This window comes from Tamandua tetradactyla, chromosome 3 (genome assembly GCF_023851605.1).
Source record: "Tamandua tetradactyla isolate mTamTet1 chromosome 3, mTamTet1.pri, whole genome shotgun sequence".
NCBI classification, from domain to species: domain Eukaryota; kingdom Metazoa; phylum Chordata; class Mammalia; order Pilosa; family Myrmecophagidae; genus Tamandua; species Tamandua tetradactyla.
Window position 1 is genome coordinate 182,268,430 of NC_135329.1, and position 21,420 is coordinate 182,289,849.

The following is a 21,420-nucleotide window of genomic DNA, read 5'->3' on the forward strand; positions in this document are numbered from 1 at the left end:
GGGAATAGATGTTAAAAGTTGATTTTCAAATGACAATATTGACATTAAATTTTTACGGATAGCTTTTCTTCAAAGCTGCTGAAATGAGATTGGCACAATAATGTGGTTAAACTCTGCAGCTCTCGTAGCTTTTGAGTGTTATGATTATCCTGGTTTTGAAAGCCGGGACCATATCCAAGTCATCTTTAGAGGCCAGGGTCTAGCACATGGGAAGTGCTAGAACTCCAGCAAGCCTTAGTTCCTTTATTTTTACTAATGATTAGAACCTATTTCCACTGACATGTCAATCAGTTAAATTTACACGTCTTTTTTACTTGTCTTTTTGAGTTACCCAAGACTTCTTCGTTCCATTTTGTGGATATTCTGTTTAGATAATTGTAAGCAGGGCAACAAGAGAAGGTTTGTACAGTTTTGAGAACTTTCTGAGCTCAGAAAGATTACATTAAGGAATATTTTGTGCCTGGGTAATTAAACTTCACATCACTCTAACAAATAAGTAATGAGTATCTATTCTGTGGATGACACTGAACAATGAGAAAATATATACTCTTTCTGCTCTCAAGAAGTTTACAGCCAGGTAGAGAATGATAAGAGTTATGCAAATAAATATGGTAGGAAACAGAATTTTGGAAGAGCCAGAAGGGAGATATTAAAAAGCCAATGGAGAATTAGCAGAAGAGAAAGAAACTGCTCTTTGGTGAGATATAAAGGTTCTTTATAGGTTACACTATTACAAGTAAACAACCTTTTAAAATTGCATATTACTGATGTATTTTAAATTAATGATATAATAAACATAAAGACTTTAATTATAAAAAGAAAAGCTAACTCCTAGAATGCCATAGCAATTCCAAAGAATATAACTACTACATTATAAGAAATAAATACCTGGAAAACGAGAAGCAATATGTCAATTGAGAAAGGAATTATTGGATGGTAAAGCTTGTCACAATTGAATATTAATTTGGTGATAAATAATTCAAACCCATGCCTCACTCCTAAAACTTCATTAAATTCCAAATGAAGCAGTGGGTTAAGTGGTGTTAAAATTAGAGAAAAGAGTATATCTATCCCACCTATGAATAAGAGTTAAATGTCTGTTAAATTATAAATTGTACATCATGAAATAGATAGAATAAATCTAAGAAATATGACACATTTCTCCCATTGCTTTCAAAAAACCTCAGTGTATAATAAAACTTTCTAGGAATCCTATATTTTATGCATGATTGTTCTCTAAACCCACAACATCTCTAATAAAGAAGAAAAAATTTTGAATACATATATATGTGAAGTCAGTACCCAAAGTGTAGTGACTTGAACAATCACACCGTATTTAGCATTTGATTCCATAGGTTCTGTATTAGTTAGGGTTCTCTAGAGAAACAGAACCAACAGGGAACACTTGCAAATATAAAATTTATGAAAGCGTCTCACGTGACCGTAGGAACGCAGAATCCAAAATCACAGGGCAGGCTGCGAAGCCAATGACTCCAATGGATGGCCTGGACGAACTCCACAGGAGAGGCTCACCAGCCAAAGCAGGAATGCAAACTGTCTCCTCTGAGTCCTCCTTAAAAGGCTTCCCATGATTGGATTTAGCATCACTAATTGCAGAAGGCACTCCCCTTTGGCTGATTACAAATGGAATCAGCTGTGGATGTAGCTGACGTGATTATGACCTAATCCTATGAAATGTCCTCATTGCAACAGACAGGCCAGCGCTTGCCCAATCAGATGAACAGGTACCACAACTTGGCCAAGTTGACACCTGTCCCTAACCATGACAGTCCACCCCTTGTCAACTTGGCACATATATATATATATATATATATATATATACATCACCTTAGACCATACTTAATTTCCAAATGAAAACAAATAAGCACACATTTTTTCTTTTACCTGACAATACTCAACTGTCCTGCATATAACTGGAAACACATTAAATCTCTCCAGAATAGCATGCAAATCCTTGGGCAACATTCATTCTTAAACTTGATATCTTACAACTTAAATAGTATAACACAAACAAAACAGCATTACAGTCCTCGTTTCTGTAACTGATCACGTGGTCGAAGTTCATATTTATCACTACCTTCTTCCACTACCCATTCCATGTTCCCTTTCCCCTCAGCAAGCACTTCAGCTGGCCGTGGTTCTTTGCCTGGTGGGGTGACCCAAACCTTCATTCCTGAAGTCTCAGAGCCATTAGTGGTCCTGCCTGGATTGTGTTGTTGCAGTTTTCCATTGATTTTGATCACAGGGCATGGTAGTACTAATAGACGCCCCAGGGGATCTCCTATATTCCAAGAAAACTCTTCCTTACCTCCATTATGTAGTTGCAGTCCTACTTCCTTCTGATAGTCAGGGTCAATTACCCCAGACAATAATGTAATCCCCTTCTTGGTGTGTTGATCCAGAGGCATAAGTAGCCCAAAGTGGCCAGGTGGCAATCTTAACTTCCAGTTCAGAGGTATCACTGTTGTTTCTCCTGGAGGAAGCACACCCTGTTTTGGAACTAAAACCTGTAGACCAGCAGAACTCAGGGTAGCAGGGACAGGAAGCAAAAATTTTCCTAGTGGATCACTAGGAGTAATAGTGAGTGGCACCACACCCATTTCCACCCCTTGGTTCCTGGACCCATGGATCCTGGCTATGGGAGAAACAGCACCATACAGTGGACGCTGATTCAGAGCATACACAGCTTCCTGGAGAACATTACCCCAGCCTTTCAAGTTTTTGCCACCTAGTTGGCATCGTAATTGAGTTTTCAAAAGGCCATTCCACCGTTCTATCAATCCAGCAGCTTCTGGATGATGGGGAACATGGTAAGACCAGAGAATTCCATGAGCATGTGCCCATTCCCGCACTTCATTTGCTGTGAAGTGTGTTCCTTGATCCGAAGCAATGCTATGTGGAATACCATGACGATGGATAAGGCATTATGTAAGCCCACGGATAGTAGTTTTGGCAGAAGCATTGCGTGCAGGGAAAGCAAACCCATATCCAGAGTATGTGTCTATTCCAGTTAGAACAAATCGCTGCCCCTTCCATGAAGGGAGTGGTCCAATGTAATCAACCTGCCACCATGTAGCTGGCTGGTCACCTCGGGGAATGGTGCCATATCGGGGGCTGAGTGTGGGTCTCTGCTGCTGGCAGATTGGGCACTCAGCAGTGGCTGTAGCCAGGTCAGCCTTGGTGAGTGGAAGTCCATGTTGCTGAGCCCATGCATAACCTCCATCCCTACCACCATGACCACTTTGTTCATGAGCCCATTGGGCAATGACAGGAGTTGCTGGGGAAAGAGGCTGACTGGTATCCATAGAATGGGTCATCTTATCCACTTGATTATTAAAATCTTCCTCTGCTGAAGTCACCCTCTGGTGTGCATTCACATGGGACACAAATATCTTCATGTTTTTAGCCCACTCAGAAAGGTCTATCCACATACTTCTTCCCCAGACCTCTTTGTCACCAATTTTCCAATTATGGTCTTTCCAAGTCCCTGACCATCCAGCCAAACCATTAGCAATAGCCCATAAGTCAGTATACAAACGCACCTCTGGCCAGTTTTCCTTCCAAGCAAAATGAACAACCAGGTGCACTGCTCGAAGTTCTGCCCACTGGGAGGATTTCCCCTCACCACTGTCCTTCAAGGACACCCCAGAAAGGGGTTGTAATGCTACAGCTGTCCACTTTCGGGTGGTACCTGCATACCGTGCTGAACCATCTGTAAACCAGGCCCGAGTTTTCTCTTCCTCAGTCAATTTACTGAAAGGAACTCCCTAAGAGGCCATAGCTCTGGTCTGGGAAAGAGAAGGTAATGTGGCAGCAGGAGTGGAAACCATGGACATTTGTACCACTTCTTCATGTAACTTACTTGTGCCTTCAGGACCTTCTCTGGCTCTATCTCATATATACCATTTCCATTTTACAATAGAGTGCTGCTGTGCACACCCAACTTTATGGCTTGGTGGGTCAGACAACACCCAACTCATGATAGGCAACTCAGGTCTCATGGTAACTTGGTGGCCCATGGTTAAGCGTTCAGTCTCTACTAAGGCCCAGTAGCAGGCCAAAAGCTGTTTCTCAAAAGGAGAGTAGTTATCTGCAGCATTTAGTAAGGCTTTGCTCCAAAATCCTAAGGGTCTGCGTTGTGATTCTCCTATAGGGGCCTGCCAAAGGCTCCAGACAGCATCTCTATTTGCCACTGACACTTCCAGCACCATTGGATCTGCTGGATCATATGGCCCAAGTGGCAGAGATGCTTGCACAGCAGCCTGGACCTGTCGCAAAGCCTCCTCTTGTTCAGGTCCCCACTCAAAATTAGCAGCTTTTCTGGTCACTCGATAAATGGGCCAGAGTAGCACACCCAAATGAGGAGTATGTTGTCGCCAAAATCCAAAAAGACCAACTAGGCGTTGTGCCTCTTTTTTGGTTGTGGGAGGGGCCAGATGCAGCAATTTATCCTTCACCTTAGTAGGGATATCTCGACATGCCCCACACCACTGGACACCTAGAAATTTTACTGAGGTGGAAGGCCCCTGTATTTTTGTTGGATTTATCTCCCATCCTCTGACACGCAAATGCCTTACCAGTAAATCTAGAGTAGTTGCTACTTCTTGCTCACTAGGTCCAATCAACATGATATCATCAATATAATGGACCAGTGTGATGTCTTGTGGGAGGGAGAAACGATCAAGGTCTCTGTGAACAAGATTATGACATAGGGCTGGAGAGTTGATATACCCCTGAGGTAGGACAGTGAAAGTATATTGCTGACCTTGCCAGCTGAAAGCAAACTGTTTCTGGTGGTCCTTACTAATAGCTATTGAGAAAAAAGCATTTGCCAGATCAATAGCTGCATACCAGGTACCAGGGGATGTATTGATTTGCTCAAGCAATGATACTACATCTGGAACAGCAGCTGCAATTGGAGTTACCACCTGGTTGAGTTTACGATAATCCACTGTCATTCTCCAAGACCCATCTGTTTTCTGCACAGGCCAAATAGGAGAGTTGAATGGGGATGTGGTGGGAATCACCACCCCTGCATCTTTCAAGTCCTTAAGAGTGGCAGTAATCTCTGCAATCCCTCCAGGAATACGGTATTGCTTTTGATTTACTATTTTGCTTGGTAGGGGCAGTTCTAGTGGCTTCCACTTGGCCTTTCCCACCATAATAGCCCTCACTGCACGAGTTAGAGAACCAATGTGGGGATTCTGCCAGTTGCTCAGTATGTCTATGCCAATTATACATTCCGGAACTGGGGAAATAACTACAGGATGGGTCCGGGGGCCCACTGGACCCACTGTGAGACGGACCTGAGCTAAAACTCCATTGATCACCTGGCCTCCATAAGCCCCCACTCTGACTGGTGGTCCAGAGTGACGTTTTGGGTCCCCTGGAATTAATGTCACTTCTGAACCAGTGTCTAATAATCCCTGAAATATCTGATCATTTCCTTTTCCCCAATGCACAGTTACCCTGGTAAAAGGCCGTCGGTCTCCTTGGGGAAGACTTAGAGGAAGGTTAACAGTATAAATTTGTGGCAGTGTAACAGGTTTCTTCCCCATAGGGACCTGGCCTCCCCTTCATTCAAGGGGCTCAGGGTCTGTAAACTGTTTCAAGTCTGGAAATTGGTTAAGGGGCCGTGACTCTATGTTTTTGTAATTCAGGTTAGACTTCTGTTCCCTTGACCTAGAACACTTTTGTTTATACAGCTCCAACAAGAATTTAGTAGGCTGCCCTTCTATTGTATTTCTAGGCACCCCATGATTTACTAGCCAATGCCACAAATCTCTGCGTGTCATATAATTTTGATGCCTCCTTTGAGTTTGTTGTCTATTATAATACCCACGTCTACCCTGTCTTTGGTGATTAAGTGCTGCCACCTGGCTTCTGCCAACTCGGGATCCTGTCATCCCCATTGTGTTTAAGGATTCCAGCTCAGTGACAGCAGTTCCTACAGTAATACCTGACCTACAGAGAAGTGCAACCACAGAGCTCTTGAGGGATGATGGTGCTAGTCTCACAAACTTATTTCTCACTGTTCTGGTAAAAGGTGCATCCTCTGGACATTCCTGGAGTGTAAGAGCAGGCTTTGCATGATAAATCCACTCTAACATCCCAATCTCTCTAAGCCTCTGGATCCCCTCATCTACATTATACCAGGGCAGTTCTGGCATTTCAACTTCCGGTAATGTTGGCCACCTTTTAATCCATGTTTCAACCAACCACCCAAACAAGCTGTTAACACCTTTTCTGACCGCTCGAGCTGTAACATTGAATGCAGAATCTCTGCTTAATGGGCCCATATCAATAAATTCAGCCTGATCCAGCCTTATATTCCTCCCACCATTATCTCACACTCTTAAAATCCATTGCCACACATATTCCCCTGATTTCTGTCTATATAAATTGGAAAACTCACACAGTTCTTTTGGAGTATAACGTACTTCCTCATGTGTGATACTTTGTACCTCACCTTTAGGGGCCTATTGGGACTTTAGTCTAGTTATAGGTCTAGAAGAAATGAGGGGTGGTGGGGGTGGGTCATGAAAAGAATTAGAAATATCTTCCAAGCCATTTGCTTCAGGGCTTTCATTTGCAGTTTCATCTGGTGAAACAGGATTAATAACTCTAGGGCTAATCCCTTCAGGAGGAGGTTGGGTGGCCAATTCCTCAAGGCAGGCTGGAGGTGGGGCAGCTATGTCCTCAGGGCAGACTATTACAGGGTTATCTAAAGAAGGCTCAGCATGGTCTAGGGTTTCAACCTCACCCCCAACATCATTATCAATCCATATGTCACCATCCCATTTTTCAGGGTCCCACTCCTTTCCAATCAATGCCCTCACTTTAACGGCAGACACCATGCAAGACTGAGATTTCAGTTTACGTTGTAAAGTTGCTACTCTAACAATAAGATTCTGAGTCTGATTTTCAGAGATCTCAAGTCTACGGCTACAGGAAATAAAATTTTCCTTCAGGATACTCATAGAAACCTCTACATCTTTCAGACGGCACTTAAGCTTCTTGTTTGAAGCCTTAAGCCCATCCCTTTCACCCTTTCATGTAGACAGTGTATCTAACAATAACCAACCAACATCTCTATAACTCTTATTCCTACAAAACTCTGTAAAGGTGTCAAAAACATTATCCCCCAGAGTCTGGCTTCGTACAAGCGAAGCATTAGGAGAATCGAATGATGATATTTTGACTATCTCCTTTGCCAACTCAGTCCATGGATTGGGAGTGTCATTCTGATTACGGGAATCAGAGTCCTTAGTGTCTCTGAGCCCAGTCAGAGTAGAAAACCATTCATAAAAACCCATTTTTAAGATTCTGTTCCTTAAGAACCACTCCTGGTACCAAGATGTATTAGTTAGGGTTCTCTAGAGAAACAGAACCAACAGGGAACACTTGCAAATATAAAATTTATGAAAGTGTCTCATGTGACCGTAGGAACGCAGAATCCAAAATCCACAGGGCAGGCTGCGAAGCCGATGACTCCAATGGATGGCTGGACGAACTCCACAGGAGAGGCTCACCAGCCAAAGCAGGAATGCAAACTGTCTCCTCTGAGTCCTCCTTAAAAGGCTTCCCATGATTGGATTTAGCATCACTAATTGCAGAAGACACTCCCCTTTGGCTGATTACAAATGGAATCAGCTGTGGATGTAGCTGACGTGATTATGACCTAATCCTATGAAATGTCCTCATTGCAACAGACAGGCCAGCGCTTGCCCAATCAGATGAACAGGTACCACAACTTGGCCAAGTTGACACCTGTCCCTAACCATGACAGGTTCAGTGGTCCTGCAGCTAGACTCAGGACCCCAGGCCAGCTGCTGGTCATCTGACCAGCATCTAGATGTGCTTTGAATAACTGACTAGCTATGGGTGATATAATGAGGGCACATGTCTGTCATCATTTGAAAGTCTAGTTCAGCTAGTTTATATGTGGCAGAAGGGTTCCAATTGCAGCAGGAGGGCAAACCTGACTGGCCAAGTGCTTTTCATGTCTCTATGTGCAGCACATTGGCTACTGTCCCATTAGCCAACAAATCACTGGTCAAGCCCAGGGCACTACTAAAGCATGGAGTCAGAGAAGGGCAAACTTGTGATCATTTTTGTCATTTACCCACATCATCTAACTGCATGGGGTGGCTTAACCATAGGGAATAGTAAATCATCACATGAAGACTTTACATCATGATTAGTGAGGCTGTAGCACTCATTTTGCAAAGAAGGTAACTAAGGCCCAAAATCTTGCTAAAATAATCCAGTGGAAGACTAGTAAACTTACTGACCAATCAAGGTGGCCAACTCCAAATCCAGCAGTAAGAGGCAAATATGGGTTGAAACTCTAGTTCTACCAGTTCCTAGTGGAATTAATTTGCACAACTTCTCAAAGGTTCAGTCTCAGCTCTGCAAAGTGGGAAAAGTAACACCTACTTCACATATTATAAGGATTAAATGAGATAATGTGAAAATGCTCTCTGAAGGTCCTGGTACCTCAGTCCATGCTTCCTTCTTCTATGATATGATGCTGTAACACCAGCAGCAAAACAAAGTGAAACAATAAAAGCCCAAACCACCACCACCACCACAAAACCCAGCAAACAAATAAATAAAACTGTGGGTACCAGGAAGAAACTGCAACATGTTTGTATAACTGGTGACTGTTCATAGCAATTATTAATTAAATAATCATTGAGTGCCTCTTCTGGGCCCAGCACTGTGCTAGGTTTTGGAAATCCAGTGGTGAACAGAAATAGGGAGATTCATGGCACATATATATAGTCCAATGGCAGAGACAATGACCAAATCATCACATTGATTAACATAAAACTATAGGTTTGATTGTCCTATGAAAGGAGTTTTGGTTAGTGCTGTTAGGAGAGCATTGAACCAAGCATAACCCAGTTAGGGGTGACAGGCGGCCGAGAGAAAGTCTTCCTGAGAAATGAAAGGTCAGAAATTGTTATCTAGGCCACGACACAGGTATAGGAAGGGGCCAAACCATGTGGTCTCTGTAAGGAATGTCAAAAATATTGTCTTAATCCTAAAAGCCATGGGGTGCCAAGGAAAGATACGATCAAATCTTGGATTTAGAAAGTTGGCTCTGGTGCACAGTAGAGAAGAGACTGAAGGGGAAAAGGAGTGGATGCAGGTAGATGAATTAGGAAACTATTGTAGGAACCTTGAAATTTATAAGTTAGTTCAGTTTTCCAGAGACCTCTTTTTCTACTTTAGAGAGCATATGCCAGAAATACAGCCCCAAATATTTGTACAGTTGATCAAAATTGACCCGTGACTAACTTAGACAAGTAACAGTGCATTTTAGAACAAAGCTGCTGCATTGGCTTTACACAGCTAAATTATTGTTAAAATCCAAATTTTTCAACAACCAAAAGGCATTCTATATTTCATTATTATCAATTTTTAAAGATCCATGTACCCCAGCCAGGTTGCCCCTAACCTCAAATTACATTGCAAGGAGAATGACCCTGTGAGCTGTGATATTTCAACATGAAGGGATCCTGTACAGATATGAAACAGTGAAAGTATGGATGATGTGAAAATATAAAGTGCAAAATGAGCTGAAGTCAAGTACACTGATTACTATGGAAAAAAGCGTCTGAGCAAATTCACAAAGTTCAAAAGAGAAGTTGAAATTGATTCTTTCTCTGGTTTGTGTACTTGGTTTAAAGGATCCAGGAGTAACACCTAAGTTTAACAGCTGTGTTGTTTTTTTCTACACTGAAGTGGTTATATATAACACGTACCCCAAAGAAGACCAAGAGACTGTCCACCACGACCCATGTATCTGTAGCTTGATCTATCAGTCACAGATTCTTAGAAAACAAGGCAATACACAAAGCTCAGTTCCTCAATCAAGACCCTTAACTTCAGCATCATTGTGGTAATAACTGCACCTTCCAAGTTTTTTGGTACTTTGTAGTTACAAAGATTTGAGATGTCTTACTTCCTTCGATACTCACAAAAACCCTGATAGATAGACAGGGTTTTAATATTCATTTACTGATATTTCCATTCTGATTTTTAAAAACCACAAAATGAGGTCTGATAACCTTAAAAAGAATCATTTTAGGGAGAGAGACTTTTTCCTTACAATTGCAAAATGCTTCATAGGTTTCTGAGAAGTGGCTGTATTTCAAATATTTGAGCTTAATAAGAAATGTAATAAGTTAGAGACAGATCTGGAGAACAGTCAGACATTTAGAAAGCAATTTTTAAAATATTAGTGAAATTGGTGACTAAAATCGAATCACCTAGCGTGAATGTAAGCTGAATTGAGGTAGAATCAATTTTCTTTTTCAGAGTAAAACTGCAGCTTCAGAAAGAAGAAATTTTAGGAAGTTCCTAGAAAAGATAAAAACTGAACTAACCTAATCTGCAACCTTAAATAGAGAGAATCTGGACCCCAGCATTGATAGGTTTGGTTCAAATCCCTGCCCTCACATGGGCACAACACATGGCCTGTCTGGATTTCAGTTTGCTCATTGGCAAAACAAGAACAAATGCAATTATCTTTCAGGTGAGGTATTATAAATGCAAGTAACTGAGGAACACAAATGAAACTATGAAGCCCTTCTTTCCTGCTTACAGAGCTTCTTAGTGCGTTTCCTGCCCTCCTCACTTCCCAGCTTGGCCAGCTTGGTGACAAAAGTATTGCCTTTCCAAGTAACATTGGAAATTTTACCTCCTTATCATGAAAATGTGTATAACCTCCTCTAGGGTCTGGACTATCCCAGATAAAACTTGGCTTTTGACTTGACCTTGGCTGCGTTTATTCAAGGACACCATCAACTGAATTAATCTCACCCCAATTCCTAAGTGAGGTGTCTTACTTGATTTTCATCAAACCCTTCTGTCTGTCCCACCAAGAATTGATCAATAGACCTTAAAAATACTGAATGCTATCAGGAAAAATTGTGAAAAACTCTGAAATAGACGAAAAAGCTTATGAGGTATCTACAGTAGAAAAACAAGATATTGTTTAGAGCATAATACAGGGCTATCTCTGTTGCCTTTAACCTATTTTACAACCCTGTACATTGTGGAAAATGAATAACAATGCAAATGATTCTTGACCATGAAAATGTAAACGAATCAGTGTCCAATGGAATGAAATGATCTAATTTTGCATCTGTTGTAAATTCATTTTAACATTCCTTATGGCCTATATGTATGTGGCTCTTTGTTCTTCTTTGAACTGATTGTTATCAATTAATGCCTCATTAATTAAGGGCATTCAATAAAATCTTTGATGTGTTCATTTTATATGAGCAAATATATCAAGATTTTATGTTTTAAACAAATTACCTTTTTATAGTTTCTAGTCCAGAGTCCCCAGCTCTGTCTTTTCCAGCCCTGCCACTGTGCTCTCCAGATATGCCAATTCAACTAACAAGAACCAGCTGCAAATTACACATGAAAGATGGGGTAAATAAGTAAATTTTATGATAAAGGCTTCAAGTTGTCATCAAATCTGAGAAGAGAAGGAAACCAGGGTTGGAGTACCAAAAAAGGCTTCAGAGAGAAAGTGTGTCTTCATAGCTAGGATTTCAGAAAGCCAGGAGGATATGGACATAGAACTTGCAATTGGGATTGGTGGCATACAACCTGAAACACGATATGGTGGAAATCAGTGTAGCCTGTTCAGAGAGAGCTTGCTCATTGATAAGACGTGGATAGGAAAAATGTATCTACAACATAGAAGGCAAAGGGTGCCAGAGATTCTCAAGCCTGTGTCCATTAGAATCATGTGGAAGTGTAAACACATTGCTGCCTGAGCCCCATACACAGATTCTAACTTAATTTGTCTGGTGAAAGGGATACCAGGGAAAGTTCTCTTGATTCTAAAATGAAAACCAAGTTGGTGAACTACTGGGCCAGGAAATTTACATATGATCTTTGTTTAAATTTAACCTTCACAGGAAGATGAGAGAGGTGCTTTCACCCTTGTTTTACAGATAAGGGAACACATTGTGCAGAAAGACAAAGTGATTTGCCTGAGTGGCTTCCGTGACTTGTTGGTAAGAAACACAAATGAAGATTAGCTTGATTAGGGGTGGGTGTTTATGGTTAACTTTTTAATATTGCTAAGACATTGTATAATTATGAAAACAGAATCTGCTCATCCAGTAGTCATTTATGAAGTGCCTACTATGTGCCAAGCTCTGTTCTAGGGACTGGGAATAAACGTGCTGGTCAAAGCAAAGTCCCCACCTTCCTTCTGATGAACAGAATGAGAAAGCCAATCATTCTGTCTGGAAGAAGAGTGCTCCAGACTGAGAGAAGAGCAGGTGTGGTAGGAGTTACATGGCATGCTGCTGTGGGGTTAAGGAAATGCTGGTGAAGCATATAAGGAGCATGATAACAGATGGAAACAAAGTCAACACAATGTGAATCACCTGGGGATGCTGGTAAGCTAGTGGGCCCAGCACCTAAGGGGTCCTGATGCTGCTGGTTTCTGGATCACATTTTGGTTTTATATTTTTGGTTTTAGATAGCACGGCCAATGAAGACCTCTCTTTGACTCAGTGCCCTTTTCTATAATTGGGGTTGATAGTAGACCTTACCATATAAATGTTGTTTCAACATTACAACACAATGTTTGGGACATAGTAATAACCCTGTAAACTTTGTTTATAACTCTATAACTTTAAATTTTAAGAGATTTCCCATCAGAGTTAAATGGAGTTCAGGAAATTCTAACGGAAGCAAACAGAATATAGGAAAAGTTAGGATAGGGGATATCCACCCTCCACTGATAATATCATTTCCGTATACAGAAATAACAAGTAGCTGTCATGTGAAATCTGGGTGGTCTCAGTGTGAAAGTATGGAATTGAACCTTTAAAATGCAGCTGTGTTTGTTAAACGCCATACTAATTTGAATAGCAATTTATTTTTCTGTGTGCAAATCACATCTTTTCATCATCTTATGAAATAAAGTAGGGTTTACTTTAGAGCTATACGATTAATTTATAGGTGAATTGGAGTATAGGAATTATGTTAGACTTGGGATTTTTTATATAAAAAGTTAATTATGCTGGAAAATGTTATTTTATAAACAGAATGCTGGGATTATGAAATCATATTCCGTTGATTTTGGTAGCTAAATTATAGCTCACTTAAAACAGATGTTGCATTACAGGGAGCCCAGAATAAGAATGAGGGCCTTTAATCCTGTATAGCTTAATGTAATGACTGGATACATCCCACAGTATATTAAGCAGATACTATGAAAGTATTGGCTAAGTCCCTTAAGGGATGGGAGAAAAAAATATGGAATTATTAAACTTTACCACTGGGGCAACACCTGATACTGTGTCAAACATTAGGGACACCCCAATCAATACACCAAGCCCTGGATTTTGAGGCTTGCTCTTGTGAAGCTTGTATATTTAGTGGAGAAGCTTAGCCTACCTATAGGTATGCCTTAGAATTACTTCTGGAGGACCTCTTCTGTTGCTCAGATGTTGCCTCTCTCTCTAAGCCCAACTCTGCAAGTGAAATCATTGCCCTTCCCCCCATGTGGGACATGACATCCAGGGGTAAAAGTCTCCCTGGCGACATGGGAGAAGACTCCCAGGGATGAGTCTGGCAGCATTGGATCAACAATGCCATCCTGATCAAAAGGGGTAAAGAAGTGTAACAAATAAGGTGTCAGTGGCTGAGAGAGTTCAAATAGAGTCAAGAGGCTACACAAGCTTCAGTTAGACATTGCTACCTATCATAATTTGCCAACCCCCGACCAAAACCATTCCAGCCAATCCTAAAGAACACCTATGGTAGTATATAAGCTTCTGAAAAGGTTCCATGCACTAGGGTAACTTTCCAGAAACCTACAACGTCCAGATGGGTCCCTAGACCAGTTAAGTCCTGAAATACAGAGGGGCCCAGCCTCTACCGAACATCAACTAGTTCCACCCCTGTATCCTATATTATCAACAGCCCCTTCCAACATGAAAATGTTATAATAGGCATAGCCCAAATACCCCCAAAGAGTAGGAGTAAGATCAAAGGTGATGGTGGAGTTATACAGAGAAGATAGGGTTTAACAAATGAGAATGATTACTGAATTATTATATTGATATTCCTTTTAGTCTTAGAGCAGCTAGAAGTAAAAAGTCTAAAATGGTGGAATTGTAACCCATACCATACTCTGAAATCTGTTCTACAACTAATTGTTGCAATGTGCTATGAAATTTATTGCTTGTTTGTTTATATGTTATTTTTCACGAAAAAAAAAAATTTCTAGCCTCCAGTGTTTTGAATCAGCTAGAATAAAAAATCTGAAATAGTGGAATAATGTATAACAAAGTCTGAAATATGTTCTGTATCTACTTATTAAAGTATACTTTGAAAATCATTGCTTTTTTCCTTTTCTTTGTACATATGTTATATTTAACAATAAAAAAGTTTGAAAAACAGATGTTGCATTTTAGAATTCTGTTCTTAGGAAAATCTTTTGGTGAACTTTTTCATTAAGCCATTTCAAGGTAAAAGAGGAAAGCATTCTATATTTTTCTGTTTGGGAAGTTTGATTTTTCTCTTCGGTATTGTGTGGGCTCATGTTGGAGCAACCCTATGGAGAACTACAGTCTAATTACAGGTCACTATTACTAGTGCCAACGACAATTACACCATATATTTTTGATAGTTTTTATAGTTTCGGAGGATTTTTACATGCATTGCCTCATTTGCTATAGCCCACAACCCTGAGAGAGATTCAGAATACTTATAATTTTTTAATGTAAAAATACAAATGAGCTTTGCTCAAAGTCAGCATGGCTGATAAATGGTGGAATCAGAATTAGAACCAGTGGAGGGCCATAAGCCTGGAGCAAAGTCCAGAGAAGAGAAGGAAGCTCATTCAAAGTGTGCTGTATTCACTTTAAATACCTGAAAGATAGATAGGAACTGAGTCCTCAGATGATGACCCTCTTCATGAAGTTTTAGAGTACTACATCAGAAGTGTTCTTCTTGGAAACTAGTCGGTGGCCGATGCTGAATGAGATGCTACCCAACTTGGAAAGGAACTGACATGCACCCAGATATCTCCACACACCATACAATCCAGCCACAGTGTACAGTCGACGGTTTACATTATCATCATTTAGCTTTGTATTCATCATCGTGATCATTTCTAGAATGTTTGCATTACTCCTGAAAAAGATAAAAAAAGAAAAAAACATACATCCCGTGCCTCCTACCCCTCCCTCTTATTGAGCACCAGTACTGCAACCTACTCAATTTTAAGACTTAAAAGGTTACTTAAAGGTTACTAAGACAGTGTAGTATAGTCAAAACATATATGTTACATGATGTAGTTACAGTTTAACAACTTCAGGTATTTCCTTCTGGCTATTCTAAAACACTAGACTCTAAAAAGAAATATCTATATAATGGGTCAGTAGTCACAGTCATTTGTTAAATTCTAATTTCTCAGTTACACCTCCTTCCTTGCATTTGATCTTTCTCTCACTCTTCAGGGATATCTGGGCAGTGACCGTTTTAACTTCTCATGCTGGAAAGGGGTGTGGACCTTCTGGGGTAGAAGAGTGAACCTAGATGTAGTTCTGGGTGAAGCTGGTAACTCTGGGTTTCAAGACTTTATCTGGCCTAGGCTCAATCTGAAGGTCAATGTTTCTGGGAAAATAAACTTGCTAAGAAAAACTTCTATAGAGTCTTAGATTGAGCCCATGGCACTCCTAGGGTCTTCCGGAATGTTGTTAGTTGGGGCATGTCATACTGTGGTAGCCTGAAATATCAGGCTAAAGCTTGCAGAAGAATACCATCCAGAATGACTTTACGACTCTAGTTGAAATCTCTTAGCCATGGAACTTTATTTTGTTCCATTTCTTTTTCCTCTTTTGATCATTCTCAATCCCATGATGCCAGGGCCAGCGTCATCCCTGGGAGTCATGTCCCACATTGGGGGAGAGTAGTGGATTTACTTGCAGAGTTAGCTGAGAGAGGCCACATCTGGGGAACAAAAGATGTTCTGTGGGGGATAACTCTTAGGCAAAATTATAAGTAGGCTTAGCTTCTCCTTTGAAGGATGGACAACAAGATCAAGGTCTTGATTTATTAAATTGGGAGTCCCTAATACTTGTGAGAATATCAGGAGTTCCCAAAGTGTCACCTCCACTCCTTTTAAGCTAAGTAGTGTTGTGTGCTATTAAGCTAGCAGGTCACTTTTTGCAGCTTCAGGTTGCTGGTTGTGTTTTGGGAGCCTGCTAAGGCCCAACTTTAGGCCTTAGGCTTGTAATTGTTACTTTCAAACTTCAATTTTATTTCTGTATCTTATTAGCAACAAAGCCCAGAAATATCCCCATGATTTGCTGACAATCATATTCACTCATTTTCATTTGTTCTGAGGTCTGGCTGGTGTTTTGGTTGGATCCTCTGAGATGCAGATGCAATGGTGGAATTAGAGGTATCAGAGATATAGGGGGTCATGCTTGTGCAGGTAAAGGTGAAAGAGAACAGACAAGGCATGGATAGCCTTCCAACCATGATGCAGATCCAACACCTGTGAAAGGAGAGAGGGAAGGAAGGATGGGGTAGGAAGAGCTTCAGACGGGAGTGTAGCTACAAGAGTATTGCTCACAAAAGAGTCCTGTACTGTCCAGAAATGATGAGCCCTTGTACCACTGCTGTGCTCAGTCATTGGTTGAGGGGCATCTAGGAAACCCACAGTCATATCTTGAAAACTGAGACAGCTCCTGAAGGAATCCACAGCCAAAGGTTGGCAGCAGTTTCTTTCTTGAAGGTGAATGGGTGCAGTGCACTTCTATGGTGGCAACATCAGGGCAAAGGGAAGTAGATGATTACAGCAAGCTAAGCACCTAGCTGTGTGTGTAGAAGCTAGATGCTAGATCTAACCCAGTGGATTTGTGCCGTCTGATGGGAACATGAAGACAGGCCACCCAGCCAGCCAGCCAGCCACTCATGTATTGCTTTAGGTGACAGCCAGCAGCAATCTGCTGATGCTCCTGTAAGAATGAGAGGCTATCTTGGTGCTGCCTCCAAAACCAAATCTATATTTTGCCTCTTCTGCTACTAAGCCCCTAAACTTTGTTTGTCAACCAGCCTGTATCTCCACCCAATCCGTCTCCATCCTTGCTTATGTCCATAATCCAACCTATTATCCATCTGAGACCAAGCCCTTAAATGCCGGATGGACATACCTCTTCCCTGAATCCTACTGGTTCTTTGCTCCACTGCATGAACACTGCATTTGCTCCACTGCATGAACATGTAATTCATGTTCCAGTCCCTTTGACTCAGTGTTCCAAGCATAAAAGGAGAATGGAAAATGGTGTAAGTGATAAGGTTCACTGCACTTGGGTTCACGGCCAATAAGAGCAACTAAGAAGCTGCAGAGGTGATGAGCTGACATGGGTGTGTGCTGTCCAATTCTGAAGTCACTGAAGTTGTCCGACCTTTAGAATGGCTCTGTTCTTTGGTCATAACATCTCATAGCAGTGTCTCTCCAACTAATATGGAACCAGCCATGTAAATGTGAATCTGGAGAAATCATGGGCATCATTTTGAGAGCTTATGATTTTGGAAAATGAAGATAGTAGAAATGTTTAGGACTTGTCAGGTAATAAAAAGGGGTTGGTTTTTTTTTTTGCATGGGCAGGCATCAGAAATCGAACCCGGGTCTCCGGCATGGTAGGCAAGAACTCTGCCTCCTGAGCCACCATGGCCCGCCCAAGGTTGACTTTTTAAACAAACATTTCTGCCAATTATAATTTAATTCCCTATGTCAGCAGTCTCTAAGTTCCTTTCATTTCTTTCTTCCTATGACTTACTCTTGCAAAGAACTTTGGTCTCGCCATAATAGGAACAAGTTCCCACCTACCGCCTTCTTTTGTTTTTTCAAGAATAAGGTTTACATTTTGTCAGGCCTTCTCTCATATGGTTTAAAGAACCACATATGGTTTTAGGCATTCTATCAAGTAGTTTAAAGAGCATAAACTTGCAGTCATATTTTTGGGAGTGAATTTTATTGTTATAGCTTTAAAACACAATAAAATAAAAACAAGAATTCTGCTAGTATTTGAATATTGTAATAATAGAGCTGAGAATAAATTTTACTGCTCTAGAAACTATAAAACAGCAATAATAAAAAAGCCTTGTAATATTGTGAATAAATTGTGTTGAGACGACTAACTAGAAAGCTATAAAGCATAATGATGAGGAATAATCTAATCACCAGAAAAAGATGTGATAATAACTCACTCTTGTTAGTGAGGAGCCTATGGTTCCAATTCACTGGCCCTGAGTGCTCTAGGTTACCACTTGCATCCCATAAAGCTTCAAAAAGCTAATCTTTGGTCAGCGGGGTTGGCAGGAGACTGCATATTACAGTGAGATTGGACATGTGGGTTGAGAAAAATCCAATTTTCTATCAGTGACTGTTTGGAAAACCCTGTGTAGTTATACCAAATGTCCTCACAACGCATTTTATAAATTATCTGCAGGTTTCGACTAACAAATTGTACATATTATTTGACTGCATTTTCATGTATTTTTAATTTTTATTAATGAAGAGTTATTTTGCTTCAAAGTAACTGCATGGAATTACATATCTGAAAGGAGAAAAAGCCTATTTTAGTCTTGCTTTCTACTTAAGGTCTTTATGTATTCCCTAGACCTTGAGCTCATCTTGGTCCTAGTTCAATTATCAGGAGAATGAAAAAGACACCCTGAACTCTTATGTCCCTCTCTCCCTGTTTGGAATGCACATGACAAAATCTAGCTCCATTAAAACCCTTGCTTCAGAATCCAGACTACTGAGATGGCTTACGTGTCTCTGCACAAATTCATTCCATAAGCGAGTTTGTTAGGTCTGCTTCTAAAAGCAATCCCAGAGTGACCACATCTCCCAGGGCCACCATGACCAGCTAGCCTGAGGTCTCAGCATCTCTTCCCTGGAATGCTAAGTACCCTCCTGAGAGATCTTCCTATCTCCATTCTTGCGCTCTATTGCCTATTCTACACAGCATCCCCCGTAATCTCTGAAAACATGAAACCAAAACCTTTCCAGTGATTTTTTAGAATAAGATCCAGAGTCCGAACTATTGACTATGGTTTCTACAAGATCTGTCTTTGTGTATTTCCCTGATGTCACCCTCTATCACTCTCTCTTGCTCTCAGGAATGCTAGCTTTCTTCCAGTTCCTCAAAACATCACACTTATTTCTTCCCTGGGCTCTGCCATCTTTACCTGGGATCAGTTTAGATCCTCTACTTGCTCAGCTCTAAAGTTTGCCTTACTAATTTTACTTAGACTTTTAACACCTATCTTAACTTGAGCCTTTGCTATTACCATTCGAGACATAGAGGTTTGCAGGAAAAGGTGGCAGGATATTTGAGTCCTTTATGTGAGAGAGGTGTGTCTAAAAATCCTTTTGGGAGAGGACTTAAACTGGTTCCACTGCTGATATTGGGAGAGACCTGGGTTTGTGTGAGAAGCCAGTGATGTGGCTCATCAGAAATCTTCTATTGTTAAGGGAAGACCCATAATGGAATCTTCCATTGTTGAGGGGAGGGGTGATTCTGAATACTGACCATGCCCCCTGGGACCAGAGTGGCCCACAGCAGAGCAGCGCACAAGATTCACCAGGGGTGTTTGACTCCTGAGTACAGGCGACAGGGATTCCTAAACACATTTGGGTAGGGAGTACTTTATATATGGAAGCAACTTTTTTCTGGACCTGATGGACTCATGAGTTTGTGTAAATTTAGTTTAGAGGAGAAATGAAATATCATGTGGTTAAATGTTTTCCATGGTTAAAAAGAGCTGTTTTGAGGACACAATGGACTCAATGAAGCAACTGCTCAAGTTGGTTTATGGGGAGGCTTCCACTCACTGACTTATCTTAATCTTACCTTAACTGTGGGAGCCAAGCCCTTGATTCCTTCTCAGAGACACGTGATTCACTGCAGGAGCTGCCCAGGATTTTGTAGCTCTGTCTGCAGAGAAATGAAGCCCCTGCTTTGGACGCTTTACCTCCTGGGGCTGCTGCTTCCCGGGGAACTGGGATATGATGGGTAAGTGTGAATTGGGAAAAAGGGCTCATCATTACAATTTAGATTGTCTAAATGGCAAGCTTTTTTTTCAACATCTATGCAGATAAATTATCTCCCCTTCCTACCCATACATACCACGTTGAAATAAGAATAATAAAGATTGCTAAAGTTTGATCATTGGAAATTATCTAATAATATTGGAATAAATGAAAACTTCTCTAACAAAGATTTTCTGGCAAAAGGTATGACAAGTACATATGTCATGATTCATGACTGAGGAAAAGAAATTATAATGCAAATTCTATTTCCCACATTTCATAGGCAGTCTGATTTCATATAGTTATATATAGGGTCTAGGATCTAAGTAATGCCAAAAACTTATTTTGACATTTCTTTCTCTTTTTTTTCTCAACTAGTAAATAACATAATTTTAATGAGTAAGAATTACCTATAGAAGTATTCAAAGATATATTAAGAATAAAATGTATAAGACTACCAGTTTCTTCACCTAGAGATAATTACTAATAATGCTTTATGATTAGATAGATAAATAGATAAGACAGATAGCGATAGATATAGATCATTATGTAAAAGCTACTATGCTGAAATTTTTGAGTTAAATTACAGAAAATTTTATGGCAGTTATACTTTATTTACCAAACATTGCAATTGCTGATAATATCCCATCACTGTTACCATTTGTTGATATTACCAGTTACATTTAGCTGATATCTACTTTGTCACTTTTACAAATAGTACAATGATGAACAACATCTACATAAGTTTTTATATATATATTTTAGTAATTCTCTAATACAAATTATAAGCAGTAGAATTTCTGGGTAGAAACTGACAAAAATTTAAGGGTCTTGCTACATATTGCCAGCTGCCCTCCAGAAAACTTCCAACGACAGTGTATGAAAGCACTTCATGTTTGTCAATTTGATCACCGGAAAATACCCACTGTTGACTTGTTTCGCCTTTTTAAATTTCTAATTAGGTTAAATATCTTGTCTTGCTTATTACTCATTTTATTCTTTTAGAATTGAGGTATCCATTAACTGACTTTCTTCACTGAGGGAGCCAATCCCTTGTGGGTTCTCTCTTATGAATTGGAGTTTAAATTGGATTTTTTTTTATTTGCCTCTTCATGTCATTTGCCTGTTTTTGTGGTTTTCCCCTTTTCTTAATGAATTCAACTTCTTTAAATACATAATGTATATTAACCTATGTGTTTCTGTGTATGTGTGTAGTTTCTGCATAAAGAATATTTTCCCTTGATTCATACATAGCTCATTATTTTGCACATTTTGGCTTAACTCATCAAGTGTAT

At 40.4% G+C, this 21,420-nt stretch overlaps 1 protein-coding gene across 2 annotated transcripts in view; it reads left to right on the forward strand.

Annotated features, from left to right (window-relative positions):
* The first annotated feature begins 19,611 nt into the window (after window positions 1-19,611).
* The window catches only part of CPO (carboxypeptidase O), a 44,383-nt gene continuing 42,574 nt past the window's right edge, over window positions 19,612-21,420 (forward strand). Inside the window, exons 1-2 of one of the 2 annotated variants that reach the window (XM_077152011.1) lie at window positions 19,612-19,730; window positions 20,004-20,108. In XM_077152011.1, coding sequence (XP_077008126.1) covers window positions 19,627-19,730; window positions 20,004-20,108 — 209 coding nt within the window. In that variant the 5' untranslated portion in view covers window positions 19,612-19,626. The remainder of the gene's footprint in view (window positions 19,731-20,003; window positions 20,109-21,420) is intronic. The other variant, XM_077152012.1, reaches the window with a different exon arrangement.